At 45.6% G+C, this 19,632-nt stretch overlaps 1 protein-coding gene, 9 non-coding genes and 1 pseudogene across 10 annotated transcripts; all 11 read right to left on the bottom strand.

Annotated features, from left to right (window-relative positions):
* Positions 1-997: 997 nt before the first annotated feature.
* Positions 998-1,116, bottom strand: LOC125732831 (5S ribosomal RNA). The gene has a single exon (XR_007392197.1). It is a non-coding gene; the product is annotated as a 5S ribosomal RNA (ribosomal RNA).
* Positions 1,117-2,193: 1,077 nt separating this feature from the next.
* LOC125732830 (5S ribosomal RNA) lies at positions 2,194-2,312 on the bottom strand. The gene has a single exon (XR_007392196.1). It is a non-coding gene; the product is annotated as a 5S ribosomal RNA (ribosomal RNA).
* Positions 2,313-3,389: 1,077 nt separating this feature from the next.
* LOC125733039 (5S ribosomal RNA) lies at positions 3,390-3,508 on the bottom strand. Its single transcript, XR_007392397.1, has one exon. It is a non-coding gene; the product is annotated as a 5S ribosomal RNA (ribosomal RNA).
* Positions 3,509-4,587: 1,079 nt separating this feature from the next.
* On the bottom strand, positions 4,588-4,706 carry LOC125734843 (5S ribosomal RNA). The gene has a single exon (XR_007394146.1). It is a non-coding gene; the product is annotated as a 5S ribosomal RNA (ribosomal RNA).
* A 1,093-nt stretch (positions 4,707-5,799) lies between these two features.
* Positions 5,800-5,918, bottom strand: LOC125733637 (5S ribosomal RNA). Its single transcript, XR_007392975.1, has one exon. It is a non-coding gene; the product is annotated as a 5S ribosomal RNA (ribosomal RNA).
* Positions 5,919-6,993: 1,075 nt separating this feature from the next.
* Positions 6,994-7,102, bottom strand: LOC125732205 (5S ribosomal RNA; annotated as a pseudogene).
* A 1,078-nt stretch (positions 7,103-8,180) lies between these two features.
* LOC125733537 (5S ribosomal RNA) lies at positions 8,181-8,299 on the bottom strand. Its single transcript, XR_007392880.1, has one exon. It is a non-coding gene; the product is annotated as a 5S ribosomal RNA (ribosomal RNA).
* A 1,988-nt stretch (positions 8,300-10,287) lies between these two features.
* LOC125719194 (uncharacterized) lies at positions 10,288-14,587 on the bottom strand. Its single transcript, XM_048993763.1, has 5 exons — positions 14,404-14,587; positions 12,573-14,044; positions 12,356-12,364; positions 10,433-10,606; positions 10,288-10,335 (listed from the first exon to the last, which is right to left on the bottom strand). The coding sequence occupies exons 1-5, from the start codon at positions 14,585-14,587 to the stop codon at positions 10,288-10,290; spliced, it is 1,887 nt and encodes a 628-aa protein (XP_048849720.1).
* A 1,545-nt stretch (positions 14,588-16,132) lies between these two features.
* Positions 16,133-16,251, bottom strand: LOC125734529 (5S ribosomal RNA). Its single transcript, XR_007393838.1, has one exon. It is a non-coding gene; the product is annotated as a 5S ribosomal RNA (ribosomal RNA).
* A 1,080-nt stretch (positions 16,252-17,331) lies between these two features.
* On the bottom strand, positions 17,332-17,450 carry LOC125736779 (5S ribosomal RNA). Its single transcript, XR_007396048.1, has one exon. It is a non-coding gene; the product is annotated as a 5S ribosomal RNA (ribosomal RNA).
* A 1,078-nt stretch (positions 17,451-18,528) lies between these two features.
* LOC125735262 (5S ribosomal RNA) lies at positions 18,529-18,647 on the bottom strand. The gene has a single exon (XR_007394559.1). It is a non-coding gene; the product is annotated as a 5S ribosomal RNA (ribosomal RNA).
* Between the last annotated feature and the right edge of the window lie 985 nt (positions 18,648-19,632).

The following is a 19,632-nucleotide window of genomic DNA, read 5'->3' as shown; positions in this document are numbered from 1 at the left end:
GTTTTTTTTTTTTTTTATCTGACTCACACTGCAGCCCCACCATCCAATCGGCAGCGCCGGACCCACACCAAACATTCACCAAACTACTCAGCCGGCAGCCTACCACAATTATTCCATTCTTTCCGCATCCGCACACTTCCTTCTTGTTAACTCCTTTTCACTACCGCACAGGTTAATCGCCGCACGTCCCCCGCCGGCAAACATTACTCCTTTGCCTACTGCATGTAGGCTTCTCTTAACGACCCTCTGTTATCAACTCCGCTAACAGCCACAAAATCTCCGCCGCACGAAGCCCACTGGTAGCTGCTGAATCACATGCTTCCCCAAAACGTCGCGCTGTCAGAACACTGGGAGCTACACACACCAACAAGTCCATACTGCAGGCTGCAGCCAGAACTATTTTCTACATTCAAACATCGACGGCCTCTTCTCTCTAAAAATTCACCAGACCGCTTCTACCACCAGCAAAGAAGTTTCCATCCCTAATTCCTCTGTGATTCCCACTAACCTAAATATTAAGCTGGCATTGAAGGGTGTGAATTACCCCGGCCAATCTGTTCTTTTAAATACAGCTTTTAGCAAGTTTTGAAAGGAGAAGAGCAGAACTTGCTATGCTAATAATATCGAGTCTTCTGTGGCGAAGTGGTTTTTGCATAGAAAACAAAGCGGTCAGTTGAAGAGGAATAATATCAGTACTTTCTTTAAAACTGTGTGTAAAAAGCTGTCTCTTTATCATTAACAATAAGTTGTAAAACGTGAATGGGGAGTGACAGTCTTCAAGTTTGTGAGAAGATCGCGCCCTGGTGGAATAAAGGCACGAACAGCTTACAGCACCTAGAATTACCAGGAAGTATTTAAAGTAAAATGGTGTGTAAAAGCTGCCTTTATGAATGAGAGAAAAATATATATATATATAAAATAGTCAAATGGAAGGGGAGTGATAGATTTAAATTAATTGTGAAGTGGAGCGCCCCCTGTATAAAGTAAAAGTGAGAAAAGCTTACAGCACCTGGAATTCCCAGGAGGTCTCCCATCCAAGTACTAACCAGACCCTACCCTGCTTGGCTTCCGAGATCGGATGAGATCGGGCGTGTTCAGGGTGGTATGGCCATAAGCGAGAGACGTGACCAAAAACAGCCCTTTTGCATTACACGCGTCTATACATGCCAGTTAGTCCCATTGGATCATACTCCTGGTTTTTTTTTTTTTTTTATCTGACTCACACTGCAGCACCACCATCCAATCGGCAGCGCCGGACCCACACCAAACATTCACCAAACTACTCAGCCGGCAGCCTACCACAATTATTCCATTCTTTCCGCATCCGCACACTTCCTTCTTTTTAACTCCTTTTCACTACCGCACAGGATAATCGCCGCACGTCCCCCGCCGGCAAACATTACTCCTTTGCCTACTGCATGCAGGCTTCTCTTAACGACCCTCTGTTATCAACTCCGCTAACAGCCACAAAATCTCTGCCGCACGAAGCCCACTGGTAGCTGCTGAATCACATGCTTCCCCAAAACGTCGCGCTGTCAGAACACTGGGAGCTACACACACCAACAAGTCCATACTGCAGGCTGCAGCCAGAACTATTTTCTACATTCAAACATCGACGGCCTCTTCTCTCTAAAAATTCACCAGACCGCTTCTACCACCAGCAAAGAAGTTTCCATCCCTAATTCCTCTGTGATTCCCACTAACCTAAACATTAAGCTGGCATTGAAGGGTGTGAATTACCCCAGCCAATCTGTTCTTTTAAATACAGCTTTTAGCAAGTTTTGAAAGGAGAAGAGCAGAACTTGCTATGCCAATAATATCGAGTCTTCTGTGGTGAAGTGGTTTTTGCATAGAAAACAAAGCGGTCAGTTGAAGAGGAATAATATCAGTACTTTGTTTAAAACTGTGTGTAAAAAGCTGTCTCTTTATCATTAACAATAAGTTGTAAAACGTGAATGGGGAGTGACAGTCTTAAAGTTTGTGAGAAGATCGCGCCCTGGTGGAATAAAGGCACGAACAGCTTACAGCACCTAGAATTACCAGGAAGTATTTAAAGTAAAATGGTGTGTAAAAGCTGCCTTTATGAATAAGAGAAAAATATATATATATATAAAATAGTCAAATGGAAGGGGAGTGATAGATTTAAATTAATTGTGAAGTGGAGCGCCCCCTGTATAAAGTAAAAGTGAGAAAAGCTTACAGCACCTGGAATTCCCAGGAGGTCTCCCATCCAAGTACTAACCAGACCCTACCCTGCTTGGCTTCCGAGATCGGATGAGATCGGGCGTGTTCAGGGTGGTATGGCCATAAGCGAGAGACGTGACCAAAAACAGCCCTTTTGCATTACACGCGTCTATACATGCCAGTTAGTCCCATTGGATCATACTCCTGGTTTTTTTTTTTTTTTTATCTGACTCACACTGCAGCACCACCATCCAATCGGCAGCGCCGGACCCACACCAAACATTCACCAAACTACTCAGCCGGCAGCCTACCACAATTATTCCATTCATTCCGCATCCGCACACTTCCTTCTTTTTAACTCCTTTTCACTACCGCACAGGTTAATCGCCGCACGTCCCCCGCCGGCAAACATTACTCCTTTGCCTACAGCATGCAGGCTTCTCTTAACGACCCTCTGTTATCAACTCCGCTAACAGCCACAAAATCTCCGCCGCACGAAGCCCACTGGTAGCTGCTGAATCACATGCTTCCCCAAAACGTCGCGCTGTCAGAACACTGGGAGCTACACACACCAACAAGTCCATACTGCAGGCTGCAGCCAGAACTATTTTCTACATTCAAACATCGACGGCCTCTTCTCTCTAAAAATTCACCAGACCGCTTCTACCACCAGCAAAGAAGTTTCCATCCCTAATTCCTCTGTGATTCCCACTAACCTAAACATTAAGCTGGCATTGAAGGGTGTGAATTACCCCGGCCAATCTGTTCTTTTAAATACAGCTTTTAGCAAGTTTTGAAAGGAGAAGAGCAGAACTTGCTATGCCAATAATATCGAGTCTTCTGTGGCGAAGTGGTTTTTGCATAGAAAACAAAGCGGTCAGTTGAAGAGGAATAATATCAGTACTTTGTTTAAAACTGTGAGTAAAAAGCTGTCTCTTTATCATTAACAATAAGTTGTAAAACGTGAATGGGGAGTGACAGTCTTCAAGTTTGTGAGAAGATCGCGCCCTGGAGAAATAAAGGCACGAACAGCTTACAGCACCTAGAATTACCAGGAAGTATTTAAAGTAAAATGGTGTGTAAAAGCTGCCTTTATGAATGAGAGAAAAATATATATATATATAAAATAGTAAAATGGAAGGGGAGTGATAGATTTAAATTAATCGTGAAGTGGAGCGCCCCCTGTATAAAGTAAAAGTGAGAAAAGCTTACAGCACCTGGTATTCCCAGGAGGTCTCCCATCCAAGTACTAACCAGACCCTACCCTGCTTGGCTTCCGAGATCAGATGAGATCGGGCGTGTTCAGGGTGGTATGGCCATAAGCGAAAGACGCTACCAAAAACAGCCCTTTTGCATTACATGCGTCTATACATGCCAGTTAGTCCCATTGGATCATACTCCTGTTTTTTTTATTTTTTTTATCTGACTCACACTGCAGCACCACCATCCAATCGGCAGCGCCGGACCCACACCAAACATTCACCAAACTACTCAGCCGGCAGCCTACCACAATTATTCCATTCTTTCCGCATCCGCACACTTCCTTCTTTTTAACTCCTTTTCACTACCGCACAGGTTAATCGCCGCACGTCCCCCGCCGGCAAACATTACTCCTTTGCCTGCTGCATGCAGGCTTCTCTTAACGACCCTCTGTTATCAACTCCGCTAACAGCCACAAAATCTCCGCCGCACGAAGCCCACTGGTAGCTGCTGAATCACATGCTTCCCCAAAACGTCGCGCTGTCAGAACACTGGGAGCTACACACACCAACAAGTCCATACTGCAGGCTGCAGCCAGAACTATTTTCTACATTCAAACATCGACGGCCTCTTCTCTCTAAAAATTCACCAGACCGCTTCTACCACCAGCAAAGAAGTTTCCATCCCTAATTCCTCTGTGATTCCCACTAACCTAAACATTAAGCTGGCATTGAAGGGTGTGAATTACCCCGGCCAATCTGTTCTTTTAAATACAGCTTTTAGCAAGTTTTGAAAGGTGAAGAGCAGAACTTGCTATGCCAATAATATCGAGTCTTCTGTGGCGAAGTGGTTTTTGCATAGAAAACAAAGCGGTCAGTTGAAGAGGAATAATATCAGTACTTTCTTTAAAACTGTGTGTAAAATGCTGTCTCTTTATCATTAACAATAAGTTGTAAAACGTGAATGGGGAGTGACAGTCTTCAAGTTTGTGAGAAGATCGCGCCCTGGTGGAATAAAGGCACGAACAGCTTACAGCACCTAGAATTACCAGGAAGTATTTGGAGTAAAACGGTGTGTAAAAGCTGCCTTTATGAATGAGAGAAATATATATATATATATATAAAATAGTAAAATGGAAGGGGAGTGATAGATTTAAATTAATCGTGAAGTGGAGCGCCCCCTGTATAAAGTAAAAGTGAGAAAAGCTTACAGCACCTGGTATTCCCAGGAGGTCTCCCATCCAAGTACTAACCAGACCCTACCCTGCTTGGCTTCCGAGATCGGATCAGATCGGGCGTGTTCAGGGTGGTATGGCCATAAGCGAGAGATGCGACCAAAAACAGCCCTTTTGCATTACACACGTCTATACATGCCAGTTAGTCCCATTGGATCCTACTCCTGGTTTTTTTTTTTTTTATCTGACTCACACTGCAGCACCACCATCCAATCGGCAGCGCCGGACCCACACCAAACATTCACCAAACTACTCAGCCGGCAGCCTACCACAATTATTCCATTCTTTCCTCATCCGCACACTTCCTTCTTTTTAACTCCTTTTCACTACTGCACAGGTTAATCGCTGCACGTCCCCCGCCGGCAAACATTACTCCTTTGCCTACTGCATGCAGGCTTCTCTTAACGACCCTCTGTTATCAACTCCGCTAACAGCCACAAAATCTCCGCCGCACGAAGGCCACTGGTAGCTGCTGAATCACATGCTTCCCCAAAACGTCGCACTGTCAGAACACTGGGAGCTACACACACCAACAAGTCCATACTTCAGGCTGCAGCCAGAACTATTTTCTACATTCAAACATCGACGGCCTCTTCTCTCTAAAAATTCACCAGACCGCTTCTACCACCAGCAAAGAAGTTTCCATCCCTAATTCCTCTGTGATTCCCACTAACCTAAACATTAAGCTGGCATTGAAGGGTGTGAATTACCCCGGCCAATCTGTTCTTTTAAATACAGCTTTTAGCAAGTTTTGAAAGGAGAAGAGCAGAACTTGCTATGCCAATAATATCGAGTCTTCTGTGGCGAAGTGGTTTTTGCATAGAAAACAAAGCGGTCAGTTGAAGAGGAATAATATCAGTACTTTGTTTAAAACTGTGTGTAAAAAGCTGTCTCTTTATCATTAACAATAAGTTGTAAAACGTGAATGGGGAGTGACAGTCTTCAAGTTTGTGAGAAGATCGCGCCCTGGTGGAATAAAGGCACAAACAGCTTACAGCACCTAGAATTACCAGGAAGTATTTAAAGTAAAATGGTGTGTAAAAGCTGCCTTTATGAATGAGAGAAAAAAAAAAAAAAAAATATATATATATATATATATAAAATAGTAAAATGGAAGGGGAGTGATAGATTTAAATTAATCGTGAAGTGGAGCGCCCCCTGTATAAAGTAAAAGTGAGAAAAGCTTACAGCACCTGGTATTCCCAGGTGGTCTCCCATCCAAGTACTAACCAGACCCTACCCTGTTTAGCTTCCAAGATCAGATGAGATCGGGCGTGTTCAGGGTGGTATGGCCGTAAGCAAGAGATGCTACCAAAAACAGCCCTTTTGCATTACACGCGTCTATACATGCCAGGTAGTCCCATTGGATCCTACTCCTGGTTTTTTTTTTTTTTTATCTGACTCACACTGCAGCCCCACCATCCAATCGGCAGCGCCGGACCCACACCAAACATTCACCAAACTACTCAGCCGGCAGCCTACCACAATTATTCCATTCTTTCCGCATCCGCACACTTCCTTCTTTTTAACTCCTTTTCACTACCGCACAGGTTAATCGCCGCACGTCCCCCGCCGGCAAACATTACTCCTTTGCCTACTGCATGTAGGCTTCTCTTAACGACCCTCTGTTATCAACTCCGCTAACAGCCACAAAATCTCCGCCGCACGAAGCCCACTGGTAGCTGCTGAATCACATGCTTCCCCAAAACGTCGCGCTGTCAGAACACTGGGAGCTACACACACCAACAAGTCCATACTGCAGGCTGCAGCCAGAACAATTTTCTACATTCAAACATCGACGGCCTCTTCTCTCTAAAAATTCACCAGACCACTTCTACCACCAGCAAAGAAGTTTCCATCCCTAATTCCTCTGTGATTCCCACTAACCTAAACATTAATCTGGCATTGAAGGGTATGAATTACCCCGGCCAACCTGCTCTTTTAAATACAGCTTTTAGTAAGTTTTAAAAGGAGGAGAAGAGCAGATAATATGCCAATAATATCGAATATTCTGTGGTGAAGTGGTTTTTGCATAGAAAACAAAGCGGTGAGTTGAAGAAGAATTATATCAGTACTTTGTTTAAAACTGTGTGTAAAAAGCTGTCTCTTTATTATTAACAATAAGTTGTAAAACGTGAATGGGGAGTGACAGTCTTCAAGTTTGTGAGAAGATCGCGCCCTGGTGGAATAAAGGCACGAACAGCTGACAGCACCTAGAATTACCAGGTAGTATTTAGAGTTAAACGGTTTCTAAAAGCTGCCTTTATGAAAGAGAGAAAATATATATATAAATAAAATAGTAAAATGGAAGGGGGGTGATAGATTTAAATTAATCGTGAAGTGGAGCGCCCCCTGTATAAAGTAAAAGTGAGAAAAGCTTACAGCACCTGGTATTCCCAGGTGGTCTCCCTTCCAAGTACTAACCAGACCATACTCTGCTTAGCTTCCAAGATCAGGCGTGTTCAGGGTGGTATGGCCGTAAGCGAGAGACGCTACCCAAAACAGCCCTTTTGCATTACACGCGTCTATACATGCCAGTTAGTCCCATTGGATCCTACTCCTGGTTTTTTTTTTTTTTATCTGACTCACACTGCAGCCCCACCATCCAATTGGCAGCGCCGGACCCACACCAAACATTCACCAAACTACTCAGCCGGCAGCCTACCACAATTATTCCATTCTTTCCGCATCCGCACACTTCCTTCTTTTTAACTCCTTTTCACTACCGCACAGGTTAATCGCCGCACGTCCCCCGCCGGCAAACATTACTCCTTTGCCTACTGCATGCAGGCTTCTCTTAACGACCCTCTGTTATCAACTCCGCTAACAGCCACAAAATCTCCGCCGCACGAAGCCCACTGGTAGCTGCTGAATCACATGCTTCCCCAAAACGTCGCGCTGTCAGAACACTGGGAGCTACACACACCAACAAGTCCATACTGCAGGCTGCAGCCAGAACAATTTTCTACATTCAAACATCGACGGCCTCTTCTCTCTAAAAATTCACCAGACCGCTTCTACCACCAGCAAAGAAGTTTCCATCCCTAATTCCTCTGTGATTCCCACTAACCTAAACATTAAGCTGGCATTGAAGGGTGTGAATTACCCCGGCCAATCTGTTCTTTTAAATACAGCTTTTAGCAAGTTTTGAAAGGAGAAGAGCAGAACTTGCTATGCCAATAATATCGAGTCTTCTGTGGCGAAGTGGTTTTTGCATAGAAAACAAAGCGGTCAGTTGAAGAGGAATAATATCAGTACTTTGTTTAAAACTGTGTGTAAAAAGCTGTCTCTTTATCATTAACAATAAGTTGTAAAACGTGAATGGGGAGTGACAGTCTTCAAGTTTGTGAGAAGATCGCGCCCTGGTGGAATAAAGGCACGAACAGCTTACAGCACCTAGAATTACCAGGAAGTATTTAGAGTAAAACGGTTTCTAAAAGCTGCCTTTATGAATGAGAGAAAAAATATATAAATATATATAAAATAGTAAAATGGAAGGGGAGTGATAGATTTAAATTAATCGTGAAGTGGAGCGCCCCCTGTATAAAGTAAAAGTGAGAAAAGCTTACAGCACCTGGTATTCCCAGGTGGTCTCCCATCCAAGTACTAACCAGACCCTACCCTGCTTAGCTTCCAAGATCAGACGAGATCGGGCGTGTTCAGGGTGGTATGGCCGTAAGCGAGAGATGCTACCAAAAACAGCCATTTTGCATTACACGCGTCTATACATGCCAGTTAGTCCCATTGGATCCTACTCCTGGTTTTTTTTTTTTATCTGACTCACACTGCAGCCCCACCATCCAATCGGCAGCGCCGGACCCACACCAAACATTCACCAAACTACTTAGCCGGCAGCCTACCAGAATTATTCCATTCTTTCAGCATCCGCACACTTCCTTCTTTTTAACTCCTTTTCACTACCGCACAGGTTAATCGCCGCACGTCCCCCGCCGGCAAACATTACTCCTTTGCCTACTGCATGCAGGCTTCTCTTAACGACCCTCTGTTATCAACTCCGCTAACAGCCACAAAATCTCCGCCGCACGAAGCCCACTGGTAGCTGCTGAATCACATGCTTCCCCAAAACGTCGCGCTGTCAGAACACTGGGAGCTACACACACCAACAAGTCCATACTGCAGGCTGCAGCCAGAACAATTTTCTACATTCAAACATCGACGGCCTCTTCTCTCTAAAAATTCACCAGACCGCTTCTACCACCAGCAAAGAAGTTTCCATCCCTAATTCCTCTGTGATTCCCACTAACCTAAACATTAAGCTGGCATTGAAGGGTGTGAATTACCCCGGCCAATCTGTTCTTTTAAATGCAGCTTTTAGCAAGTTTTGAAAGGAGAAGAGCAGAACTTGCTATGCCAATAATATCGAGTCTTCTGTGGCGAAGTGGTTTTTGCATAGAAAACAAAGCGGTCAGTTGAAGAGGAATAATATCAGTACTTTGTTTAAAACTGTGTGTAAAAAGCTGTCTCTTTATCATTAACAATAAGTTGTAAAACGTGAATGGGGAGTGACAGTCTTCAAGTTTGTGAGAAGATCGCGACCTGGTGGAATAAAGGCACGAACAGCTTACAGCACCTAGAATTACCAGGAAGTATTTAGAGTAAAACGGTGTGTAAAAGCTACCTTTATGAATGAGAGAAAAATATATATATATATATAAAATAGTAAAATGGAAGGGGAGTGATAGATGTGGCCCGGGAAACAACACGCAGGAACACAAATACTCTTTTTGGGTCTAATTTATTCCATAGGCCTAATTAATTAGACATTTTGGTTGGAAGATAAAAGGATTTACAATGAACAGTTTCTTAAACCTTACACTTTTCCCTTACAGAGGATTCTCTTACAGAAAAGAAATAAAACTCCACACTCAGGTGGGACTGGTACAGTATAAAAGTAAAATAAAACACACGGAAAACCCTGTGAGGCAGACCTCACATAACCGAGTACACCGAAATAAAAGGAAACGGCAGTTTTGCACTGAAAATAATACGGTAATGGCACACAGTAAAACCTCAAGGCGCGGGCAGAAAACCTTGTGACGCACCGCTCTCTGGTACTCTGGGAAACTCTCACCCCACTCGGAAAACCGTCCGCAGCCCAGCTTATCCAGCTTAAAATGGCGCTTCCAGACAGTGGCTTTTCGCGCTCTCTCTCAGGTGATGATGTCACCAAGTTGCTTAAAGGCGCAACCACCTATTCCCCCTCGTTCCCCGATGCAGCTTAACCGCTCATGGTCAAAATCTCCAGATCACCCGGTTACATTCTCCCCTGCGTGGAGTAAGCGCCCTCGATTACTCACTACCTACCAAGGTCTTCCTAACCTCTTTGATTGCTTCTCGAAATAAAACTGTACTTAAACTAGTCAATATCTGTGAGACTGCAGCAGGACTTACGGAGGCCATGTCAAGAACGGATCTAGGCTCATGATACACATTTGAATGTTGCCCCGCGTTCACTCTTCGGCTCCGACGTGGCCCAGCTACAGGTCTCTGCATTTCAGGGCTAGGCTCACCTGCATCTGTTTCTACTGTCTCCCTATTTGGAGTTTCAGCAGACCCAATTTGCATGTCCTCATCCCGACAGGCCACTGGCTGTGAACCAACGAGTTCAGACCTGTCCAGCAATATATTTGACCCCGGGACCATATGTCTCACCAGGAAGACATCTTCCTCTGCATCTCCAACATCTGACTCGGTCCCTGAAGACGGACTAGACTGAGTTACAGGAGCAGGGAGTTTTCTCCGTGGCGCTGGCACAGAAGGGCTAACACAGGGCTTTATATCCACCCTGTTTACCCTCTTGCAAGGACCTCCCTCCACTGGCTCTACAGTGTAGGTGTTACCCAAAACTTCCACAACCCTGTGAACCGTGGGCTTCCATGCATCCTGTATCTTGTTGCGACCTAGTGGCCGATCACGCAAGTACACCAGGGCATCCACTTCAATCTTTGGACAATAGACTATGTCCCTCTGCACAGAAATGCGCTCAGCAGCTTTCTGCTCGGAATACACCTTCGCTCTGGCATGCGCTTCGCTTAAACACTGTTGATGCACAGCTAACCAATCATGGTTTGGATTGACCACCTGCTTTTGTCCCAACAAAGCATCCACTGGTAAGTGGGGTTCAACACCAAACAACAAATAATAAGGAGAATAGCCTGTGGTTGAATGGGGAGTCACATTGTACGCATACACCAATTCAGGCAGGTGCTCAGGCCATCTGCGTTTCTTTTCGGGAGGCAATGTGCGTAGCAAATCATGGATTAAATCGCTCGCACTGAGCATTTCCCGTAGGATGGTAGGGAGTAGTCCTGCTCTTCTTCACCCCATACAGTCTACAAAGCTCTGCTACAACCGCGCTTTCAAAATTTCGTCCCTGTTCTGAGTGAAGCCTCTCCGGGACTCCATACTTCATGAACCATTCCCGTAAAAGGATCTTTGCTGTGGTATCTGCCTTTTGGTCCCGAGCTGGGAAGGCCTGTGTGAATTTCGTGAAAATGTCTGTGACCACCAACACATTCTCACGACCGTCAATGGAAGGCTCCAGCACTGTGAAATCTACAGCAATCACCTCCAATGGTCTTGAGGCAAGAAAAGACTTCATGGCAGGACGGATCTTAGGCTGCGGCATCTTGGCAAGCACACACCGCTGACATTCCTTTACCCACCGCGCGACATCCTCGTGCATTCCTACCCAAAAGCATCTTCGCCTCAACAACTGCAATGTACGTTCAACGCCCTGATGACCCATAGAGTCATGCGCCCCTTCCAACACCTGCTTCCTCAGACTGCTAGGCAACAACAACTGAAAGTACTCTCCGTGTTTCTCATCCGAAACCACTCGATACAACAAGCCATTTACTATCTTCACACAATCCCAGTGTTTAAGCAACAGACGAACCGGTCTGGGCAAAACTTGCCGCTCCTTCCCTGTAGGTACCTTTTTCCGATCCCACAGGCCCCTAAATATCTGCAGCATCGGATCCTTTTGCTGGAATGACTGCAGTTCCTCCATTGAATAACCTGGGAGTGTTGGTGTGTTACCCTGAGTTAATTCAAGAGGCTTCTTCTCCCTGGGTTCTGCAATCCTAATCTGTCTAATCTTGCAGCTCTCAAGGGCTGCTGTAACCAGCTCTGAATCAAGCTTTGTGCCGCGACTCAGACTGCAAATCGCTACACAACCGTCAAACTCAGCATCTTCAGAAACTTGCTCCGGCTCCCCTGCTAATGGCTGCCTAGACAAAGTGTCAGCCACTATGTTATTTTGCCCTGGCCTATATTGTACCTCAAAATCAAACACCGACAGCTGAGCAACCCACCTTTGCTCTATAGCACCAAGCTTTGCTGTTTTTAAATAACATAGAGGGTTGTTGTCAGTAATGACCGTAAATTTGGAACCCAGTAAATAGCCACGAAACTTCTCAGTTATTGCCCATTTAAGAGCTAAGAGCTCTAGTTTCATACTACTGTAGTACCTATCATTCCTTTCGGCACTCCTCAGTCGCCTACTAGCATAGGCTATGACTCGTTTGACACCATCCTGTTGCTGATACAAAACGGCTCCAAGACCGTGGTTACTCGCATCAGTTTCTAGTATGAAAGGCTGAGTAAAATCCGTGAAGCCAAGGATGGGGGCACTAGTCAGCCTGTCCTTCAGTAAGTCAAAGGCCGCCTGACATTCTTCAGTCCACGCTAGAGTTAACAACTGGTTGGCCTTACCAGGACTACCTGTGTTTGAACACAAATTTACCACATCATGCAGTGGGCCAGCAATCTTTGAGAACCCATGGATAAACCGTCTGTAGTAGCTACAAAAGCCCAAGAATGATCTCAAACCCCTAACCGTAGATGGTACTGGCCATTGCCTCACAGCTGAAACCTTTCCTGGATCAGTACCTATACCATCAGCAGACACTTGGTGACCCAAGAAATTTACCTCGGTCTGGAGGAAATGGCACTTCTGTAATTTCACTTTAAGGCCTGTCTCTTTGAGACGCCTAAGCACCCTGTCAAGCCTCTCTAAGTGTTCCGGGAATGTCTGAGAATACACTAATATATCGTCAAGGTATACTAGCATGATTTGGAAGACAAGATCGTTCATAGTGGCCTGCATGAGCCTTTGAAACGTTGCAGGTCCATTGCAAACACCAAATGGTAATCTGAGATACTCATATAATCCAAAAGGAGTAGAGAAAGCAGTCTTATGCCTATCGTGCTCCTCTACCGCCACCTGATGATAACCACTCGCCAGATCAATGGTAGAGAAGTACTGGGCCCCCCGAAGGGCATCAAAACTTTCATCAATTCGCGGCAAGGGGAAGGCATCCTTTTTGGTCTTCTGATTTAACCGCCTATAATCCACACACAGCCGTAGGCTGCCATCTGCCTTCCTTACCAACACTATAGGTGATGCATAGGCGCTACTGCTTTCCTGAATAACACCTTTGCTTAAGAGTTTAGAAATGTGCTCCTTAACTTCACCATACTGGGTGGGCGGTATTCGCCGATAAGGCTGGGTAACAGGATCATCATCTGTTAGGTGAATTTCATGCCTTACCCTGTCCGTATACCCCAGGTCCTCGTCCTCTACTGCAAATATGTCAATATACCTGGCCAGCAGTGCCTTCAACTGAACCTTTTGTTCCTCATTACCACCAAGGTCAAGTGTCTCTAGAACAGATAAATCACCGTTACAACCAGGAACAACAACTGTAACTTGCTCAACGCTAGCCGCGATCCGCTGAAATTTCACTGCACATTGTGATTCATTCTCTATACACGCCACTTTCGACAGGACACCCAACCGGGCCCTAGGCGGGAGCCATACATCTTCTTGTGAGAGATTCAGAACTGGTAACTGCATCACGGGACTGGACGGATCTACCAGTGTGGGAATTACTATCAGACCCCTCGGTAATGGCGTGCTAAGTGGCTCAAACAACATCAGACCGTCATGTGCACCCTTAGCGACCTGGATCGTGGCTACGGATGCAGCAGGTATGTGTTCTGGGAACTTCCCAGCTACACGGACCACTGACTTACGGTCAACACTACACTTCTGCAGTCTCTGAAAAACGTCTCTCCAATCAGAATCCAATTTTCCACCCAGCGTAGTATCAAATTCTGCATAAACCAGCTCCCTACACCGACTGATAATGTTCATTCCCACAATGCAGGGTAAAGACTGTTCAGTACTAACTGGATCCCTGACCACCAGAAAGCCACAACTGGGCAGCTTTAAGCCCATTGCTATTACCTCTAACTCCAGATAACCCAGATAAGGTATGTCTAGTCCATTGGCGGCTGTTAATCTAAGCCAGCCAGAGGTGGGAAGCATATCCTCATCCTCTCCATGCAAGTATTTTCGAAAGAATTTCTCAGTAATGGTGCTCACCTGGCTACCAGTATCTAATAGGCAGGGTGTCTTAATGTCCCCAATTTTAAGCTCAACAACTGGACATGTCCCTACAGCTCGCTGCAGCAACTGACTCTGGGATGACGGTGTAAGATTTGAGTCTAGGGTACTTCCCCGAATTGCTCGACTCACAACAACTGGGGAGGGGCGTTTCCCTGAGCTGCGGGGGAAGAAACTACACCTCCAGCATTTTGCCTTTGCAAGCAATCCTTTGCCACATGCCCCGCACCTCGACACTTAAAACAGATGGGCCGCCCATCTTCGGTATACCTGGGCTGTCGTTTAGGCCTGGCATCACTACTAAATCCACCCTTCTGTACGGCAAGATCTTTCACCGCCCTGGTCAACTCACTAATGGCCTTCCCCTGGTCAGCTATTACCTTAAGGACATCCTCCAAGGTGGCAGAATTTGCTTCCTGCGCTTGTAAGGCGGAACAGTGTACATGATCACTGCTGCCCCTAAATTTGGTGGTCTTCGGGTTTCTGGGAAACTCTTCCAGACACCACAGCTGAGCCTCCTCCCGCACCTCAATCATGGATGACTCTGGGTTGCCTCGCACATATTTACGAAGCTCCCTTCTAAGAGCAGGGTCTCTAACCCCTTCTATGAACTGATCCCTTAGTGTCTTTCTCTCATTAGTGACTGCTTCCGGAGAACACCTCAATACAGAATTAAGAGCTTGCGATAGGGCGTGGGAAAATTCTCGAATGCCCTCCCCCTCCTGCTGCCTCCGACTATAGAAACTATGCAGCAGTTGATGAACACTGCGCTTGTCCCTGAAAGCTGCTCTCAGGTAGGTGAATAAGTCATTGGGATTGTCACAATCAGCATTACTGCGCATATGCGCTTCCTCTAAAGCTGCTCCCCTAAGAAGTGACAATACAAAATCATACTGGTCCTGTTCAGATTGATTTCTTGCACGAAGCACACGTTCAACTTCGTCAATGAAATCATCCACCGATCGGCCATCAGTCTCAAAGTCACCACTAAATGGAGAGATATGTCTCTCCCTGGGAACATAAACATAAGACCGCTTAGTTAGGGCAGCTATCGTCGCCATGGCGTCCTCATGTCTACTCTGTAGTTCTTTAACCTGCCCCCTCAAAACAGTCTCAGACTGCTCATCTTCTGAACCAGACATCGTAAAATACTCTACACCACACTTTTTGAAAGGATAAACGGTCCTCTGAAAGTTCAGGCGAGGGATGAGCACTCCACCCGGTCCACTCTTCTGGGAACGTCACACCGGCTCCGCCGCTTGGGCACTCCTCGCACCGCTTCCCGTTACTCGAGTTGCTCCACCGGTCCAGTGTCCCTCCAGTCAGCAGAAACCACCAACCTGTTTCTTCACCACTACCGTATTATTTCCCGTTGCTTTTATATAGCATACTGAACAATGCAAATCCTCTTAAATGATTGGAATATACCCCACTCCTGGTACCAAAATTTGTGGCCCGGGAAACAACACGCAGGAACACAAATACTCTTTTTGGGTCTAATTTATTCCATAGGCCTAATTAATTAGACATTTTGGTTGGAAGATAAAAGGATTTACAATGAACAGTTTCTTAAACCTTACACTTTTCCCTTACAGAGGATTCTCTTACAGAAAAGAAATAAAACTCCACACTCAGGTGGGACTGGTACAGTATAAAAGTAAAATAAAACACACGGAAAACCCTGTGAGGCAGACCTCACATAACCGAGTACACCGAAATAAAAGGAAACGGCAGTTTTGCACTGAAAATAATACGGTAATGGCACACAGTAAAACCTCAAGGCGCGGGCAGAAAACCTTGTGACGCACCGCTCTCTGGTACTCTGGGAAACTCTCACCCCACTCGGAAAACCGGCCGCAGCCCAGCTTATCCAGCTTAAAATGGCGCATCCAGACAGTGGCTTTTCGCGCTCTCTCTCAGGTGATGATGTCACCAAGTTGCTTAAAGGCGCAACCACCTATTCCCCCTCGTTCCCCGATGCAGCTTAACCGCTCATGGTCAAAATCTCCAGATCACCTGGTTACATAGATTTAAATTAATCGTGAAGTGGAGCGCCCCCTGTATAAAGTAAAAGTGAGAAAAGCTTACAGCACCTGGTATTCCCAGGAGGTCTCCCATCCAAGTACTAACCAGACCCTACCCTGCTTGGCTTCCGAGATCGGATGAGATCGGGCGTGTTCAGGGTGGTACGGCCGTAAGTGAGAGACGCTACCAAAAACAGCCCTTTTGCATTACACGCGTCTATACATGCCAGTTAGTCCCATTGGATCCTACTCCTGGTTTTTTTTTTTTATTTTATCTGACTCACACTGCAGCACCACCATCCAATCGGCAGCGCCGGACCTACACCAAACATTCACCTAACTACTCAGCCGGCAGCCTACCACAATTATTCCATTCTTTCCGCATCCGCACACTTCCTTCTTTTTAACTCCTTTTCACTACCGCACAGGTTAATCGCCGCACGTCCCCCGCCGGCAAACATTACTACTTTGCCTACTGCATGCAGGCTTCTCTTAACGACCCTCTGTTATCAACTCCGCTAACAGCCACAAAATCTCCGCCGCACGAAGCCCACTGGTAGCTGCTGAATCACATGCTTCCCCAAAACGTCGCGCTGTCAGAACACTGGGAGCTACACACACCAACAAGTCCATACTGCAGGCTGCAGCCAGAACAATTTTCTACATTCAAACATCGACGGCCTCTTCTCTCTAAAAATTCACCAGACCGCTTCTACCACCAGCAAAGAAGTTTCCATCCCTAATTCCTCTGTGATTCCCACTAACCTAAACATTAAGCTGGCATTGAAAGGTGTGAATTACCCCGGCCAATCTGTTCTTTTAAATACAGCTTTTAGCAAGTTTTGAAAGGAGAAGAGCAGAACTTGCTATGCCAATAATATCGAGTCTTCTGTGGCGAAGTGGTTTTTGCATAGAAAACAAAGCGGTGAGTTGAAGAGGAATTATATCAGTACTTTGTTTAAAACTGTGTGTAAAAAGCTGTCTCTTTATTATTTACAATAAGTTGTAAAACGTGAATGGGGAGTGACAGTCTTCAAGTTTGTGAGAAGATCGCGCCCTGGTGGAATAAAGGCACGAACAGCTTACAGCAGCTATAATTACCAGGCAGTATTTAGAGTAAAACGGTGTGTAAAAGCTGCCTTTATGAATGAAAGAAAAATATATATATATATATAAAATAGTAAAACGGAAGGGGAGTGATAGATTTAAATTAATCGTGAAGTGGAGCGCCCCCTGTATAAAGTAAAAGTGAGAAAAGCTTACAGCACCTGGTATTCCCAGGTGGTGTCCCATCCAAGTACTAACCAGACCCTAGCCTGTTTAGCTTTCGAGATCAGACGAGATCGGGCGCGTTCAGGGTGGTATGGCTGTAAGCGAGAGATGCTAGCAAAAATAGCCCTTTTGCATTACACGCGTCTATACATGCCAGTTAGTCCCATTGGATCCTACTCCTGGTTTTTTTTTTTTTTTTATCTGACTCACACTGCAGCACCACCATCCAATCGGCAGCGCCGGACCTACACCAAACATTCACCTAACTACTCAGCCGGCAGCCTACCACAATTATTCCATTCTTTCCGCATCTGCACACTTCCTTCTCTTTAACTCCTTTTCACTACCGCACAGGTTAATCGCCGCACGTCCCCCGCCGGCAAACATTACTCCTTTGCCTACCGCATGCAGGCTTCTCTTAACGACTCTCTGTTATCAACTCCGCTAACAGCCACAAAATCTCCGCCGCACGAAGCCCACTGGTAGCTGCTGAATCACATGCTTCCCCAAAACGTCGCGCTGTCAGAACACTGGGAGCTACACACACCAACAAGTCCATACTGCAGGCTGCAGCCAGAACAATTTTCTACATTCAAACATCGACGGCCTCTTCTCTCTAAAAATTCACCAGACCGCTTCTACCACCAGCAAAGAAGTTTCCATCCCTAATTCCTCTGTGATTCCCACTAACCTAAACATTAAGCTGGCATTGAAAGGTGTGAATTACCCCGGCCAATCTGTTCTTTTAAATACAGCTTTTAGCAAGTTTTGAAAGGAGAAGAGCAGAACTTGCTATGCCAATAATATCGAGTCTTCTGTGGCGAAGTGGTTTTTGCATAGAAAACAAAGCGGTGAGTTGAAGAGGAATTATATCAGTACTTTGTTTAAAACTGTGTGTAAAAAGCTGTCTCTTTATCATTAACAATAAGTTGTAAAACGTGAATGGGGAGTGACAGTCTTCAAGTTTGTGAGAAGATCGCGCCCTGGTGGAATAAAGGCACGAACAGCTTACAGCACCTAGAATTACCAGGAAGTATTTAGAGTAAAACGGTGTGTAAAAGCTGCCTTTATGAATGAGAGAAAAAATATATATATATATAAAATAGTAAAACGGAAGGGGAGTGATAGATTTAAATTAATCGTGAAGTGGAGCGCCCCCTGTATAAAGTAAAAGTGAGAAAAGCTTACAGCACCTGGTATTCCCAGGAGGTCTCCCATCCAAGTACTAACCAGACCCTACCCTGCTTGGCTTTCGAGATCGGATGAGATCGGGCGTGTTCAGGGTGGTATGGCCATAAGTGAGAGACGCTACCAAAAACAGCCCTTTTGCATTACACGCGTCTATACATGCCAGTTAGTCCCATTGGATCCTACTCCTGTTTTTTTTTTTTTTTTTTATCTGACTCACACTGCAGCCCCACCATCCAATCGGCAGTGCCGGAACCACACCAAACATTCACCAAACTACTCAGCCGGCAGCCTACCACAATTATTCCATTCTTTCCGCATCTGCACACTTCCTTCTCTTTAACTCCTTTTCACTACCGCACAGGTTAATCGCCGCACGTCCCCCGCCGGCAAACATTACTCCTTTGCCTACCGCATGCAGGCTTCTCTTAACGACCCTCTGTTATCAACTCCGCTAACAGCCACAAAATCTCCGCCGCACGAAGCCCACTGGTAGCTGCTGAATCACATGCTTCCCCAAAACGTCGCGCTGTCAGAACACTGGGAGCTACACACACCAACAAGTCCATACTGCAGGCTGCAGCCAGAACAATTTTCTACATTCAAACATTGACGGCCTCTTCTCTCTAAAAATTCACCAGACCGCTTCTACCACCAGCAAAGAAGTTTCCATCCCTAATTCCTCTGTGATTCCCACTAACCTAAACATTAAGCTGGCATTGAAGGGTGTGAATTACCTCGGCCAACCTGCTCTTTTAAATACAGCTTTTAGCAAGTTTTGAAAGGAGGAGAAGCGAAGACCTTGCTATGCCAATAATAACGAGTCTTCTGTGGTGAAGTCGTTTTTGCATAGAAAACAAAGCGGTGAGTTGAAGAGGAATTATATTAGTACTTTGTTTAAAACTGTGTGTAAAAAGCTGTCTCTTTATTATTAACAATAAGTTGTAAAACGTGAATGGGGAGTGACAGTCTTCAAGTTTGTGAGAAGATCGCGCCCTGGTGGAATAAAGGCACGAACAGCTTACAGCACCTAGAATTACCAGGCAGTATTTAGAGTAAAACGGTTTCCAAAAGCTGCCTTTATGAAAGAGAGAGAA

This window comes from Brienomyrus brachyistius, chromosome 2 (genome assembly GCF_023856365.1).
Source record: "Brienomyrus brachyistius isolate T26 chromosome 2, BBRACH_0.4, whole genome shotgun sequence".
NCBI lineage: Eukaryota > Metazoa > Chordata > Actinopteri > Osteoglossiformes > Mormyridae > Brienomyrus > Brienomyrus brachyistius.
The sequence above is the reverse complement of the archived record's forward strand: the minus strand, read 5'-3'. Positions and strand labels throughout refer to the sequence as shown.

Coding starts and splice junctions, on each gene's coding strand:
- LOC125719194 (XM_048993763.1), bottom strand. CDS start 14,587: ATGATTGAGGTGCGGGAGGAGGCTCAGCTGTGGTGTCTGGAAGAGTTT. Junction 14,045..14,403: donor TGACCAGGGGAAGGCCATTA/GTGAGTTGACCA, acceptor CCTGCCTATTAG/ATACTGGTAGCCAGGTGAGC. Junction 10,336..10,432: donor AGGGAGGTCCTTGCAAGAGG/GTAAACAGGGTG, acceptor GTCCGTCTTCAG/GGACCGAGTCAGATGTTGGA.